This window comes from Cibotium barometz, chromosome 3 (genome assembly GCF_041138505.1).
Source record: "Cibotium barometz isolate CiBa-2024 chromosome 3, ASM4113850v1, whole genome shotgun sequence".
NCBI classification, from domain to species: domain Eukaryota; kingdom Viridiplantae; phylum Streptophyta; class Polypodiopsida; order Cyatheales; family Cibotiaceae; genus Cibotium; species Cibotium barometz.
The window spans coordinates 52087385-52099561 of record NC_141048.1 but is presented as its reverse complement, the minus strand read 5'-3'; the positions used below and the strand labels follow the sequence as shown (position 1 = coordinate 52099561).

The 12177-nt window shown below is 38.7% G+C and overlaps 1 protein-coding gene across 1 annotated transcript; it reads right to left on the bottom strand.

Annotated features, from left to right (window-relative positions):
* Positions 1 to 3668: 3668 nt before the first annotated feature.
* Positions 3669 to 5669, bottom strand: LOC147640240 (uncharacterized). The gene has a single exon (XM_086823445.1). The coding sequence runs from the start codon at positions 4841 to 4843 to the stop codon at positions 3905 to 3907; it is 939 nt and encodes a 312-aa protein (XP_086679571.1). The 5' UTR covers positions 4844 to 5669; the 3' UTR covers positions 3669 to 3904.
* Positions 5670 to 12177: the final 6508 nt, after the last annotated feature.

Below are 12177 nucleotides of genomic sequence, written 5' to 3'. Positions count from 1 at the left end.
TAAGGTAAACACTACTAAGCACGAATACTATATCCAGGGCCACTATGTCAAATAGAGGAACCCACAAGTCTCACATCTAAATCCAACAGTTATGCCATAGTCAGGAACCACATGAAACTGACACGCATGTCTAGTCCCTAGACCTGCCTCGCCGCCCAGTACAACCAGAGCCACCCCTTTTCCATCACATCACAATCGTGTCAGGAGCACACCCACGTCTGACTAGGATGGTCAAGGAAAACTATCTTCGTGAGACAAGACTCATCACTCGGGCGACATCTGTATGGAAACCATGCACGTATGTTGTACCTCCATAGGCATCCATAACAAAGTATTTCACAAAAATGAATACAAAGATAGACAATTAAAACATTATCCAATAGTCATGCATCACTCATGCATCCGCAGTCTTGTAAATCATGTAAGTTCAACGAGACTCCATAATCCTCGAGTTGCAACTTCAATAAAATGAATGTCTTTTAGCTAGCATAAATCCTAGTGAGGTCTCTTAAATCCTTTGAGCATTCTCCATGAGATTCCTTTGACATGACTTCCAACAAGATCTACTTTCTCTACTCTTTCATAGAGTGTCTAAAAGTCTCTAAGGTCATTTGGGCCTTAATTTTTTGTCTATCTTCTAAGGTCCATTAAATTTCTAAGGCCTCAATAAACCTCTTTTACTAAAGGCTCTAAGCTTGCATACTCATTATCTCTTTTTCTGGATTTTTTTAGTAGGATATTAATATGACAATAAAATGTCTAAATCATGGGTTTATGAGTTAAGGTAACTCTAGGAACATCTGTTAAGATACACTAAATTCTGAAATAAATACATGCTAGGTTCTACCTACATGTATGATAGGAGATAGATTGAAAATCCACTTGGCTATTGGGATTACTATAAGGCCAATTGTCTTAATTATATTTGGAAGCCAATAGTCTTCCATACTTATAGATTAAGGTAGGGATTGATTCCTTTACTTATGGATGATACTAAGGTGACAAACCTATTACATATCAAGGGTCCAAGATCCCTTTACCACATAAATCATAAGATATTTTGGGTGACATCTATAACATGTGGTAGATCCTATGACACCTACAAGACACACACGGGCTAACTCTTTGTTTATCTGTTTGGATGGATGTGCAAGTAATAGGATCTTCCCTCTCAAAGTATTTACGTGGTTTATGCTCTACAACAAAAAATGCTTTTTTCACCAAATGGAGTCACTGGCTCCATGTACTTAGAACATGATTATTGTACATAAAATCATTGTTATATAATCATGTTTAATGTTTTTATTGGTCAAGTTGGATAAGGTTCTTAGAGTTTCTCTGACTGCTGATGTAGAAGATTGAAAACACACACACACACACACACACACACACACACACACACATAGCCTTCATGCCTTATGCAAGTTGTATACAACTAGTGTTAATAAGAGAAGAATTTAGGGGGGCCAACTTTGTTCTTCTTCTTCCTTTTCTTATTGTTGTTGTTGTTGTTGTCATTATAATTGTTGTTGTTGTTGTTGTTGTTGTTGTTGTTGTTGTTGTTGTTGTTGTTGTTGTTGTTATAATTGTTGTTGCTCCTGCAATTATCATCATACATGTGTGTTTGTCTGAGAGAGAGAGAGAGAGAGAGAGAGAGAGAGGGAGGGAGAGGGAGATTATATCACAGTATAAAGTGTTTGTGTATCTTGTATTTTTTATTTTATACTAACTATTAGATTATACTATTATACATAAATTTATACGTAAATCAACATAATAATATGTAATAATAATTATTTATATACCTTAAATATTAATAATTATAATGATTATCTATATTTATAAATTTAATTTTATTTATTATTTTATTTTTTTCAATATGTGTGTATGAGAGAGAGAGAGAGAGAGAGAGAGAGAGAGAGAATAAAATATATGGGCCAGATAACCCAAAACATTCAGTTTTCTTTCATTTTTTCAGGTGGACAGGTTTGTGGCATATCTGGTTAACTAGGAATGCCTTCATATTTGATACAAAAGTTGGTATTACAGCTCACATAAGTCGTATAAAAGGACTTCTACTATGGCAAGTCTCTTCCTTGTGGTGGTCAGCTCATTTGGTGGAGAATGATACGGCTATAAATTGGATGAGGGTACTCTGAGATACACCTGTGGTTCGGAGTAAATAGTGAGGGAAAGCTAGTACATCACATGGTGCCCATGTGACCATTTGTAAAGTAATTTTGGTAATATATCTTCTATTATGAAAAAAACAGAATAAAATATAATTTACAAATTATGTTATAATATGTACATGATAGCCAAAATGCAAACACATTGATATACCCTTCTTTTAGTAAGTATATACTTTTATTTCTTAAGATTGATGTAGTAGTCGTGAGAAGTTATAACCGGTTACCATAGAGAAAAGGCATTGCAATCAAAAGAAAAGGGAAGACTAGAGTGTATCGTTTCTTAAGGTCGATGTAGTACTTGACAACTCTGTAAACCTTCTTACTTTGACTCAAAAAGAAATACAATTAGGTCAATGCAGTACTTTACATTATTGTTTCTTAAGGTTGATGTAGTACCCCTTACTTTAACCCAAAAAGAAATACAAATAGGGATGGTTTACATGAGCATGAGTAAGCAATTGATATTGGTGTATACACATGGCTCATCCTTGGAATGTGTTGGCATTCTTTCACACATGCAAAGTACACTCAATAGAAGCTTATGGAAACACTAAAATCAATGGAGCAAGACATTTACCGCTACTAGTTTTAATGTTATTAACTTTGCAATTAGATATTTCTTGAACCATCATATCTCTAATTTATTTTGAAAGACAAAAATTAAATAGTATTATGATACTTTATGTTTGATGTATATCTGTAATATAACTGTAGTAGGCCTATTAGCCTCACACCTTGACCTCGTAATATAACTGTAGTAGGCCTATTAGCCTCACACCTTGACCTTGGAGCATATAAAGGACATATCTAGAGACCCAATTATCTAGGGCATGCAAGTTAAAAATTATAAAATGCATGAAAAAACCTTAAATTCCCATGAAGGATTATTTTTGACAAACTAGGTCACCCTTCAAAATGACAAGTTTAGTAGAAATACTACTCGTTTTTCACAATTTACCTTATTTTTCGATGGTCACACAAAATAAGTAATTATATTTTACATTCAAAATGTCCAAAAACAGATATGGCGACCATCAAAAAGCAACCTTGATTCCCATGAATTGTTTTTCTTCCTAAAACTTGGTCATACTAATCATAATGATCAAGTTTTAGAAAGAAAACCTAACCATGTGGATTTTGGCAAAATTATGAAAAGCTTGGCCAAGTTACATTCAATGCAAGTGGCCAAGTTAATCATGCCCATGGTAAGATGCTCTTACAATCAACTCATTGAATCAAGTATATTTTGAATATATTAAGTCATCTTCCAAACATTACACGTTTTTTGCCTCTTCTTAAGAAGAAAACCTTCATCCCCAATGAACATCAAAGGTTTTATGCCTCCAAGTTAGAGGGCTAAAACAAAATAGAAGCCTAAACAAAATTTAACAACTAGGAACTCACAATTAGGGACATCTTAAGGTCAAACTACAAAACGATTGCTTTTGCTTCATTCTTAAGTACATATAAAACCTTAGTCTTGAACTAGAATCTTCTTTTGGTAAAGAAACACTACATTGATCTTTACATTCCTTGAAAATTTTGCCTTCAAAACAGCACCAATTTGTGCTTGTTGTCTAGAGCCCTTGTAAGCCAAGGGAAACTTCAGCATTGAGCTTTATCAATGCCTAGATATGGCTTTCTGTTGGAGGAAAGCACAAGTGAAATAAGGTAACATAAAGGAGGCCACAATAAGGCATGTAGGAGGCCATCTATTCACTCTTCCATGCATACAAGAGCAAAGAAAACCCATAACCCTCTCCATCTTTGTCAAGAGAGCTGCTAGAATGGTGATGATGCCATTGAAACAATGATGTAGTGGAGGTTAAGCTAGGTCCAGCTTTGATTCTACTATTACCGTTGTTGTTGTTGCTTGATGCAAGGCTTGTTTGGAACATGAAAACAGCACGGCCATCATTAGGATTGAACAGCCAATTGTGCACATCCCACAACAATTCAACAGGGAACCCATCAACAATGATGGTCTGATTGCCGCGAAATTTCCACATCAATCTCTTCACCTGCACCACAAGCTGTTTATCGACTCTCACATAAAGCCGCGGCTCCTTTCCTGCAGTTTGGCATTCAATTGATATATCATGGGAGGGTCCTTTCTCACCAAATTGAGCAGTAGTGGAGTAAAAGGTTTTCCCAAAGATATGCTCTCTTCTAGACATCATGCTTGTTTCACAAGAGGAGGAGGGGGCCAGTGTTCTTCTATAGGCCTCATGGGGCATGTTTCCAAGTAATAACACTATTTGGTGTTCTGATACCACAGCTAAGAAGAAGCCCTCAATGGGTTCTGGGCCAGATCCATACTTGGCTGCTGAGAGATCCCAAAAGACCTCCACTTTGTTCTCCCCAACATCTAAGGTTTTGCTTCCCTTCTTCTTCCAAAAGAACCATGGCTTCATGTCCACCTTGCACGTGCATTGTGATGATGTGTCATCATCCACATTGACAGAAAGACCCTGCCCTACAAGGGTCTTGCACCAATTCACTGTTACCACACGCAAAACACCCCCTAACTTGGCCCTGTAGAGACATGTCACCACATTCTGTGTTACTTTGCCTCCATTCGTGAAGGAGTCAGCTACTACTTGAACTCCATATTCGCCGAGGCATAAGTGCAAATCTCGCATTTTCACCATGATTGAGAAAGAATGGGACAAAATCTGAGCCTGCTTGGTTAAATCTCTGAGCAAATATTACCATGCAGTGGATAGCTTCCTTGATGAGGGTAATTAAGGCTCCCTAAACACCAACCTTTAGTGCAAATGCCTTGATGAGGCTAATGGAGGCTTCCTGCTCGGAGCCCACAATGATTTGAAGGTCTGAATTGCAGTAGAGAAATCCCAAAACCCTGCTAAGCGCTTCTTTGGTAGTGGGTTTACATGCGTTGATGCTGAGAAGCTCAAACGGGTAGCACTTAAAGAAGGGCAAAGAAAGCTTAAAAAAGGGCAGATCGCAGCGCCTCTTTGGTAGTGGGCTCTCAGATGCAGCAAAGCGAAAACGCCCAGAAAGGCAGCTCAATGCGGGTAGTATAGGTGATGGGTTATATTTAGAAAAGCACACAGTGCAGCTCAATGCTGGGGAAAGCAAAAGCAAAAGGTTGCACTGCCCGATAGATCTGGGCTGGAATGCTTAAGGCCATCGCTACAATGCCAAGATGATCTGCCGTCTTACAGCTGAAAAGTTTGCGTGGTATAGAAAACATGTAAGCGCACGATGGCAGTGATGGGACCTCGGATACAGAGAAGCAAGAGGGTGCTTTGGAGGGTTTGGTGGTTGGAGAGAGCCTGGGGGGAGAAGACAGCCGTTGATAAAGAGTAGAAATTAGATGGGCAAGGGGACAGTGAACAGGAGAAAGCAGAAGAAGAGGGCCCAGAGGGGGGTATGTGCAGAGAGAGTAGGAAAGCAGATAGGCACAAGAAGGTACACTCTCTTTGATTGCTGTTGGGCGGTTCCCATTTAGCTATGAGAGAGAGAGAGAGAGAGAGAGAGAGGAGATCACACTGAGATAAAAGGAGAGAGAGAGTCGGCAGTGGGCGCATCACGCAGACAGAGCACGAGGAGGCGCGGAGACAGAAGAGGCCCACACCTTCCTTCCTTTCTTTCTTTAGTCATGATCAGCGAGTGAGGATATTGGTGGTTCGTGATGGTCATAGAAAAATAAGGTAAGTTGTACCTTTCGTAAGAGTTGATTAAATAAATGGAGCCCAAAGAGAGGATGCCAATAATGATTGATGATATAAAAAACCACTTGGAGGAGACATCCAAGGAAGCACTTGGAGGCGCTTTCACTTGCATGTGCCACCGTTTTAGCCACCGCAAGAGATGTAGCCACTATTGAATGTTGAGAGAAAGAGAGAGAGAGAGAGATGAGTCTTGTAATGGTGTAGCCAAGCCAACAAACCACATTATCAAAATGAATGAGTGTGTGTGTGTGAGAGAAAGAGAGAGGGGGGGAAAGGTAATGGTATCATGACCCTTCTCTTTTGAATCTAACCAATAAGTGACCCACTAACATCATGGAGAGAGAGATGAGTCTTGTAATGGTGTAGCCAAGCCAACAAACCACATTATCAAAATGAACGAGTGTTTGTGTATGTGTGTGTGAGAGAGAGAGAGAGAGAGAGAGAGGGGAAGGTAATGGTATCATGACCCTTCTCTTTTGAATCTAACCAATCAGTGACCCACTAACATCATGGCCAATGCTTCTCTCGAAATTGAGAGAGAGAGAGAGAGAGAGAGAGAGATTATGGCATCATGGCGGTGACACCACCATTCTCTCTTAAATTTAAGTTGTGTCTGTGTCTTTTCTTTTGCTACCATGTAGTACGATGCTTCTTCTTTTTTGAAGGGTTTTTTAATCATATATTAATCATATTCAAATGTGTCACTCTTGGATGGGTTGTGCCTTTTAAGGGTCTTTACACACTTGGGTGCGGCAGACTATGGAAATGGCTCATGGGTGGGACAACTTGTTTATAATGCTAAATAGGCAAAAGAAGATTTGTCTTGTATGTCGATGATGCAAGCATATAAATGTCCTTAACTAACCCAACAAGAAAGAGAAAAGAGTTTGGAATTACTTATTTGATGGTCGAGCAATCTTGCATGCTACTACCCATCTGCATTCTCACCATCAAAGCATCTATGCTAGTTTGATGGGTGGGGTGTTGTATAAAGGCCTAGATGTGTGTCACTGGATTACCACCAAATCTATCACCTATGCTAGTTTGATGGGTGGGGTGTTGTATAAAGGCCTAGATGTGTGTCACTGGCAAAAATATCATCTATGCTAGTTTGATAGGTGGGGTGTTATATAAAGGCCTAGATTTGTGTCATTGGATTACCACCAGAGCTATGCAATTTGCAAATTGATGGGCCATATAATCTTCAAACACTCATGATAAACCACATTAGAGTGTTAAAAATACAAGTGAATAGGGTGTGTGCGGGAACAAGCCCTTGGTTAGAGGCTGTAAAAGAGAATGAGTAAATGTGAAAGAACCTATGAAAAGGTGAGAAGAATCTACTGAGAGAGAATAAAGGGTAGCATGAGAAGATTTAGGAAGTGTGGAGGTATTCTGGGAAGTGTGGAGATATTCTGGGAGATATTCTGGGAAAAGTGAAGAGGTGGAGAGAATCATGGAAAAGAGGTGGAGTGAATCAAGGAGAAATCGGTGGGATTAGATGCTTTGATGTAAGCTCTATAAATTGAGGCATTGCCCTAATGAGAATTTGCTAGTTTTTGAGTATCCATGCCTACATTAATCTATTTGTTAATTACCTACTAATTATATCTTAATTATTTATTAATCACTTTGTTAATGATGTTGATTCTAGTGTTTGATCCACCATAGCTCATCACATTCCTCTAATTTCAACATGGTATCAGAGCCATGCCTAGAATCCATCGGGTTTATGAGCCCATTATCTAATTAATCAAGATTAGTAGATAATTAGAAATTAATCAAATTTTTAGTTATTTTTCAACTAGCCTCTGTACCCCCAACCAGTGGAGGAGCTCCCTCTCCTTGCACACATAAAATTAGCCCAAACCCTTCTAGCCATAGATAGCCAACTCATTGCTACTCCAGCCAGTCAAATCAAAAGCGCAAACTGCCAACCAGATGAAGAGAAATCGTGTTTTTATCAAGCTCCGTTTTTCTGCAACAAATCAGTAATTTCCACTTGATCAAATCAAATTGCTCTAATTCCTCTTAGCCCCAGGGGTTTTCAAGCATGCTCTACAAGCTGGTGAAGACAGAATTCAATTTCATCAAGTCTACAGTGAGATCCAAGCTCTTCATCAAATCTACAGGTGACTTTGGTAAAACAGAGATTAAGGTTTCAATATTTGGTCAAATCTTGTGTTTCTTGGCTTAATCCTCTACTAGACTCATTGCTATTGATGGATTTGAAAGCATTTGAGCTCATTTGAAGTCTAAGGCACCAGATTTGGACTCCCCGCATACTCTGTTTTTTGCACACAAAACAGTGGATTAATTTACTAATCAATGATTAATCAGTGCTAATCATTATATTTTGGTGCAATTGAGGGTTAAAATTAACCATTAGGTATCTGATACAGATCCCTATAACTTCATATTGCAATTCGGAGTTGGTTTGATACTCCAACCATTTCATACAAATTGGTTACCCTTGATTTAATGTAATTTCTAAGAAAATTGTGCTGATAAATTTGTGATAATCATCATTTTATATTTAACCCATGGTTAATGCCTGTAAATCTCACTCAAATTCAAGATTATTCACAGCCAAATTTGCATTTGGGAATGTGCATAAGAATGAATGCCATATGCATTATGTATTGGGCACATTACATCAGTGTAAATATGGGATCAGACACTGCCCTTGTCCAAAATAAGGCAAGAGGTAAGACCTCCCGCATAGATTGGGGTTTGCATTGCATAATGACAAAAGATAAACAGAAAAAGCCCAAAAGAACTGTCAACAAAATGTTTAAACATGTTGCTCACATGGAGCAAGAAGACCTGACAGACGAGCTCATGGGCCCAGCCATGAAAGAAGAAGAATATCTCTTTCCAAGAGGAACATGCACACCAAGAAAATCTAAAGGAAGCATTAAAGGAAGACATGGACATGAGAAGAGAAGCTGCCACAAGAAGACATGGACATGGACATGAGAAGAGAAGCTGCCACAAGAAGACTGAAAGAAGAGAAAGACATGGACGGGTGGAGAGAAGCTACCACAAGAAGACTGAAAGAAGAGAAAGACATGGACGGGTGGAGAGAAGGTGCCATGACAAGAAGACTGAAGACAAGAGAAGATGTGAGGCTCCAAAGAGTGAGGAGCCATGTGAAAATCTCTGAGAGAGAGAGAGAGAGAGAGAGAGAGAGAGAGAGAGAGAGAGAGAGAGAGAGACTCCACAACCCAATGTAACCTGCCCCAACAAAGTAAAACCACCTCTGAGCCACCGATGATGTAGGCCATGTGGTAGATAGATGTATGTGTGAGCACTTTAGTCAAGGTCGCGGGCAACTATAGTAAGCCTTGGACACATAGAGAGAGAGAGTGTCAAGGACTATGAGTTTAGGGACTCGAGGCACTGGTCGCAGGCTATCAAGTAAGAGAGAAACTTGATATAGGTCCAGGTGTGCTAAGATAACTTGAGGGGAGGCATAGGCACTAGTCGCGGACTATCAAGTAAGGGGAGGCAAACTTGGTATAGGGTCTAGGTGTACTAGGAGTATTCACTTGAGAGGAGGTGTTGAAAATACAAGTGAATAGGGTGTGTGCGGGAACAAGCCCTTGGTTAGAGGCTGTAAAAGAGAATGAGTAAATGTGAAAGAACCTATGAAAAGGTGAGAAGAATCTACTGGGAGAGAATAAAGGGTAGCATGAGAAGATTTAGGAAGTGTGGAGGTATTCTGGGAAGTGTGGAGATATTCTGGGAGATATTCTAGGAAAAGTGAAGAGGTGGAGAGAATCATGGAAAAGAGGTGGAGTGGATCAAGAAGAAATCAGTGGGATTAGATGCTTTAATGTAAGCTCTATAAATTGAGGCATTGCCCTAATGAGAATTTGCTGGTTCTTGAGTACCCATGCCTACATTAATATATTTGTTAATTATCCACTAATTACGTCTTAATTATTTACTAATCACTTTGTTAATGATGTTGATTCTAGTGTTTGATCCACCATAGCTCATCACATTCCTCTAATTTCAACATAGAGAGTCGCCTCAGACCCTAGGCCCTCAAGGTACTACAAAGGTCTAGATGTGTGTCATTGGATTACCGCCAAAGATTTGCAATTTACAAAGCAATGGGCTACATAATCTTCAAAGGAACCACCTCAGAGAGTTGTCTTAGACCCTAGGCCCTCAAGGTACTGCAAAGTATCATCACAGACTGAGTTGCAGTTAATTATTGCCTAGCATGGATGACACATGCACATATTGTTCTCATGCTTTAGTTTAAAAGTGGTGCATACAATACCTCCATAATAAGTTACAATCTATAAAGCCATTTCATTTGAGGGGTGGGGTAAATTGCTTTTCCATTACCCACATATTGGTTGCTTTTCCATTACCCACATGCTGGTAGGAAATGAAACTTGCTTCACTTTCCAATGGAAGTTAATGCTCAATAAGTATACTAGAGGAAGCCATTCTAAATGCTCAATAACTAGAGGAAGCCATTCTAAATGATACAATTGCGGTGCATCCCAACGTAGAATAAGAATCAATCGTTGAATGGGTGTCCCACATAAGCGAACCTTTCGAATCGTTTCCTTGTTTACCCATCACGGGGGATTTTTTGGGTAGGAGTCTAGGTAAAACTTAACTTACACTATTATAAATATCAAGAACAGACCTTGTGTTGGCTTTGCCGGATTTCAATGTCCCAAATAGCTTCCATCTTTTGCTATAACTTGTGTTTAAGTTGTATTAAGAAACCATTTATTTTTTAATCCACTTAAAAGCGATGGTGACCCTCTAGTGTGATTGATACCAAGTACCAAAAAGAAGGGAGACCCAAACACAAATAATGCTTGTATCTTTGATATCACAAATTCAACCTCCAATAGTAAACTTGACAAGATCTAAGAAGATTGCTTGTATAAGGGTAGTAATGTGGCCCACTCCCTAAATCATGCATCGTTATATATTACACCCCCTCCCTCCTCTCTCTCTCTCTCTCTCTCTCTCTCTCTCTCTCTCTCTCTCTCTCTCTCTCTCTCTCTCTCTCTCTGGCCTCTTAGATATGCATGGTTGGGTTGACTAAAGGATGAAAGGACAAATTAGCTAAAGGTATGCTCATGATCAAATAGGATTTAGATTATGCCATAGTTTCATGAAGAGGTAATCATGTACTAGGGCATTTACTATTCAAATGTTTTTAAAAATTGGGATTATCAAACCAAAAAAAACTCTCAAGGCACAAAGATTTAGATATTAGAGGAACCAACCCCAAGTTGAAATTATGAGTAGACAAAGTTCACGCAACTCACAAAGAAGGAAAGTGGGTAGTTTTTTATGAGAGTGAAGCCCTCATTGAAAATCTTTGCAAACAAAAACCAATCCCCTTTTACTCGAGATGAATGTAGCATTGACACACTAGCTAACTATTATAATTTTTCCTTTGAGTGTTCTCTTTTTCTTTTTTGAACCACAAATTTGTCTCAAGAACCCCATGGTCTTCATGTACTGTATTTGGTCTTATAGGTTGCTTTGGCCTTTTATAGATGTTAGAATAACTCTCTCTCTCTCTCTCTCTCTCTCTCTCTCTCTCTCTCTCTCTCTCTCTCTCTCTCTCTCTCTCTCTCTCTCTCTAGGCCCTACCCCTCTCTCTAGGCCCCACCCCTTCTCCTTTTCATTCTTGTTTCACTGCTACACTTGTATGTGACCCTCAAACGCAAATACTTGTCCTATCCCTATCCCTCTTATCTTGACTTTGATAAGCATGTACTTGTTTCTTTACAATGATTTCACTAATTTTTTTTAAAGGAGTCATGGTGTCCTTTTTTCTTCTAAATTCTTCATCTCAATTCACCAATCTTTCATATTACTTTATTTTTTTCAAGAACAAAACACATTTTAATGGCAATTAAAAATTTCATTATGCACATCTAGATATTTCACCTTGCACATTTACTTTCTTTTTTGACTTCACATGGCCCTAAAACATGTAAGTCCTTTACCTCTTCTGTTAATCATTTCTAAAAAGGGTTTGTGCATTTCAAGTGTGATAGAACTTGCAACATTCCAACTAGCCATGCAAAGCTCTTCAAGGGTACTCATGATCAAGGACACAACAACGTCGACATGATGATACTCCATCCTTCTTCGTGCTATGAATAAAACAAAATACATTTTACAAAGCTCAATAAGGCGAAGTAGGATAATTCCATTTTTTACTTTTTCATATCAAAGTAAATTTTCTTGTGATGTGATTATGTCGAAAAGTGTGTTTTTGTTTACTCCAATGT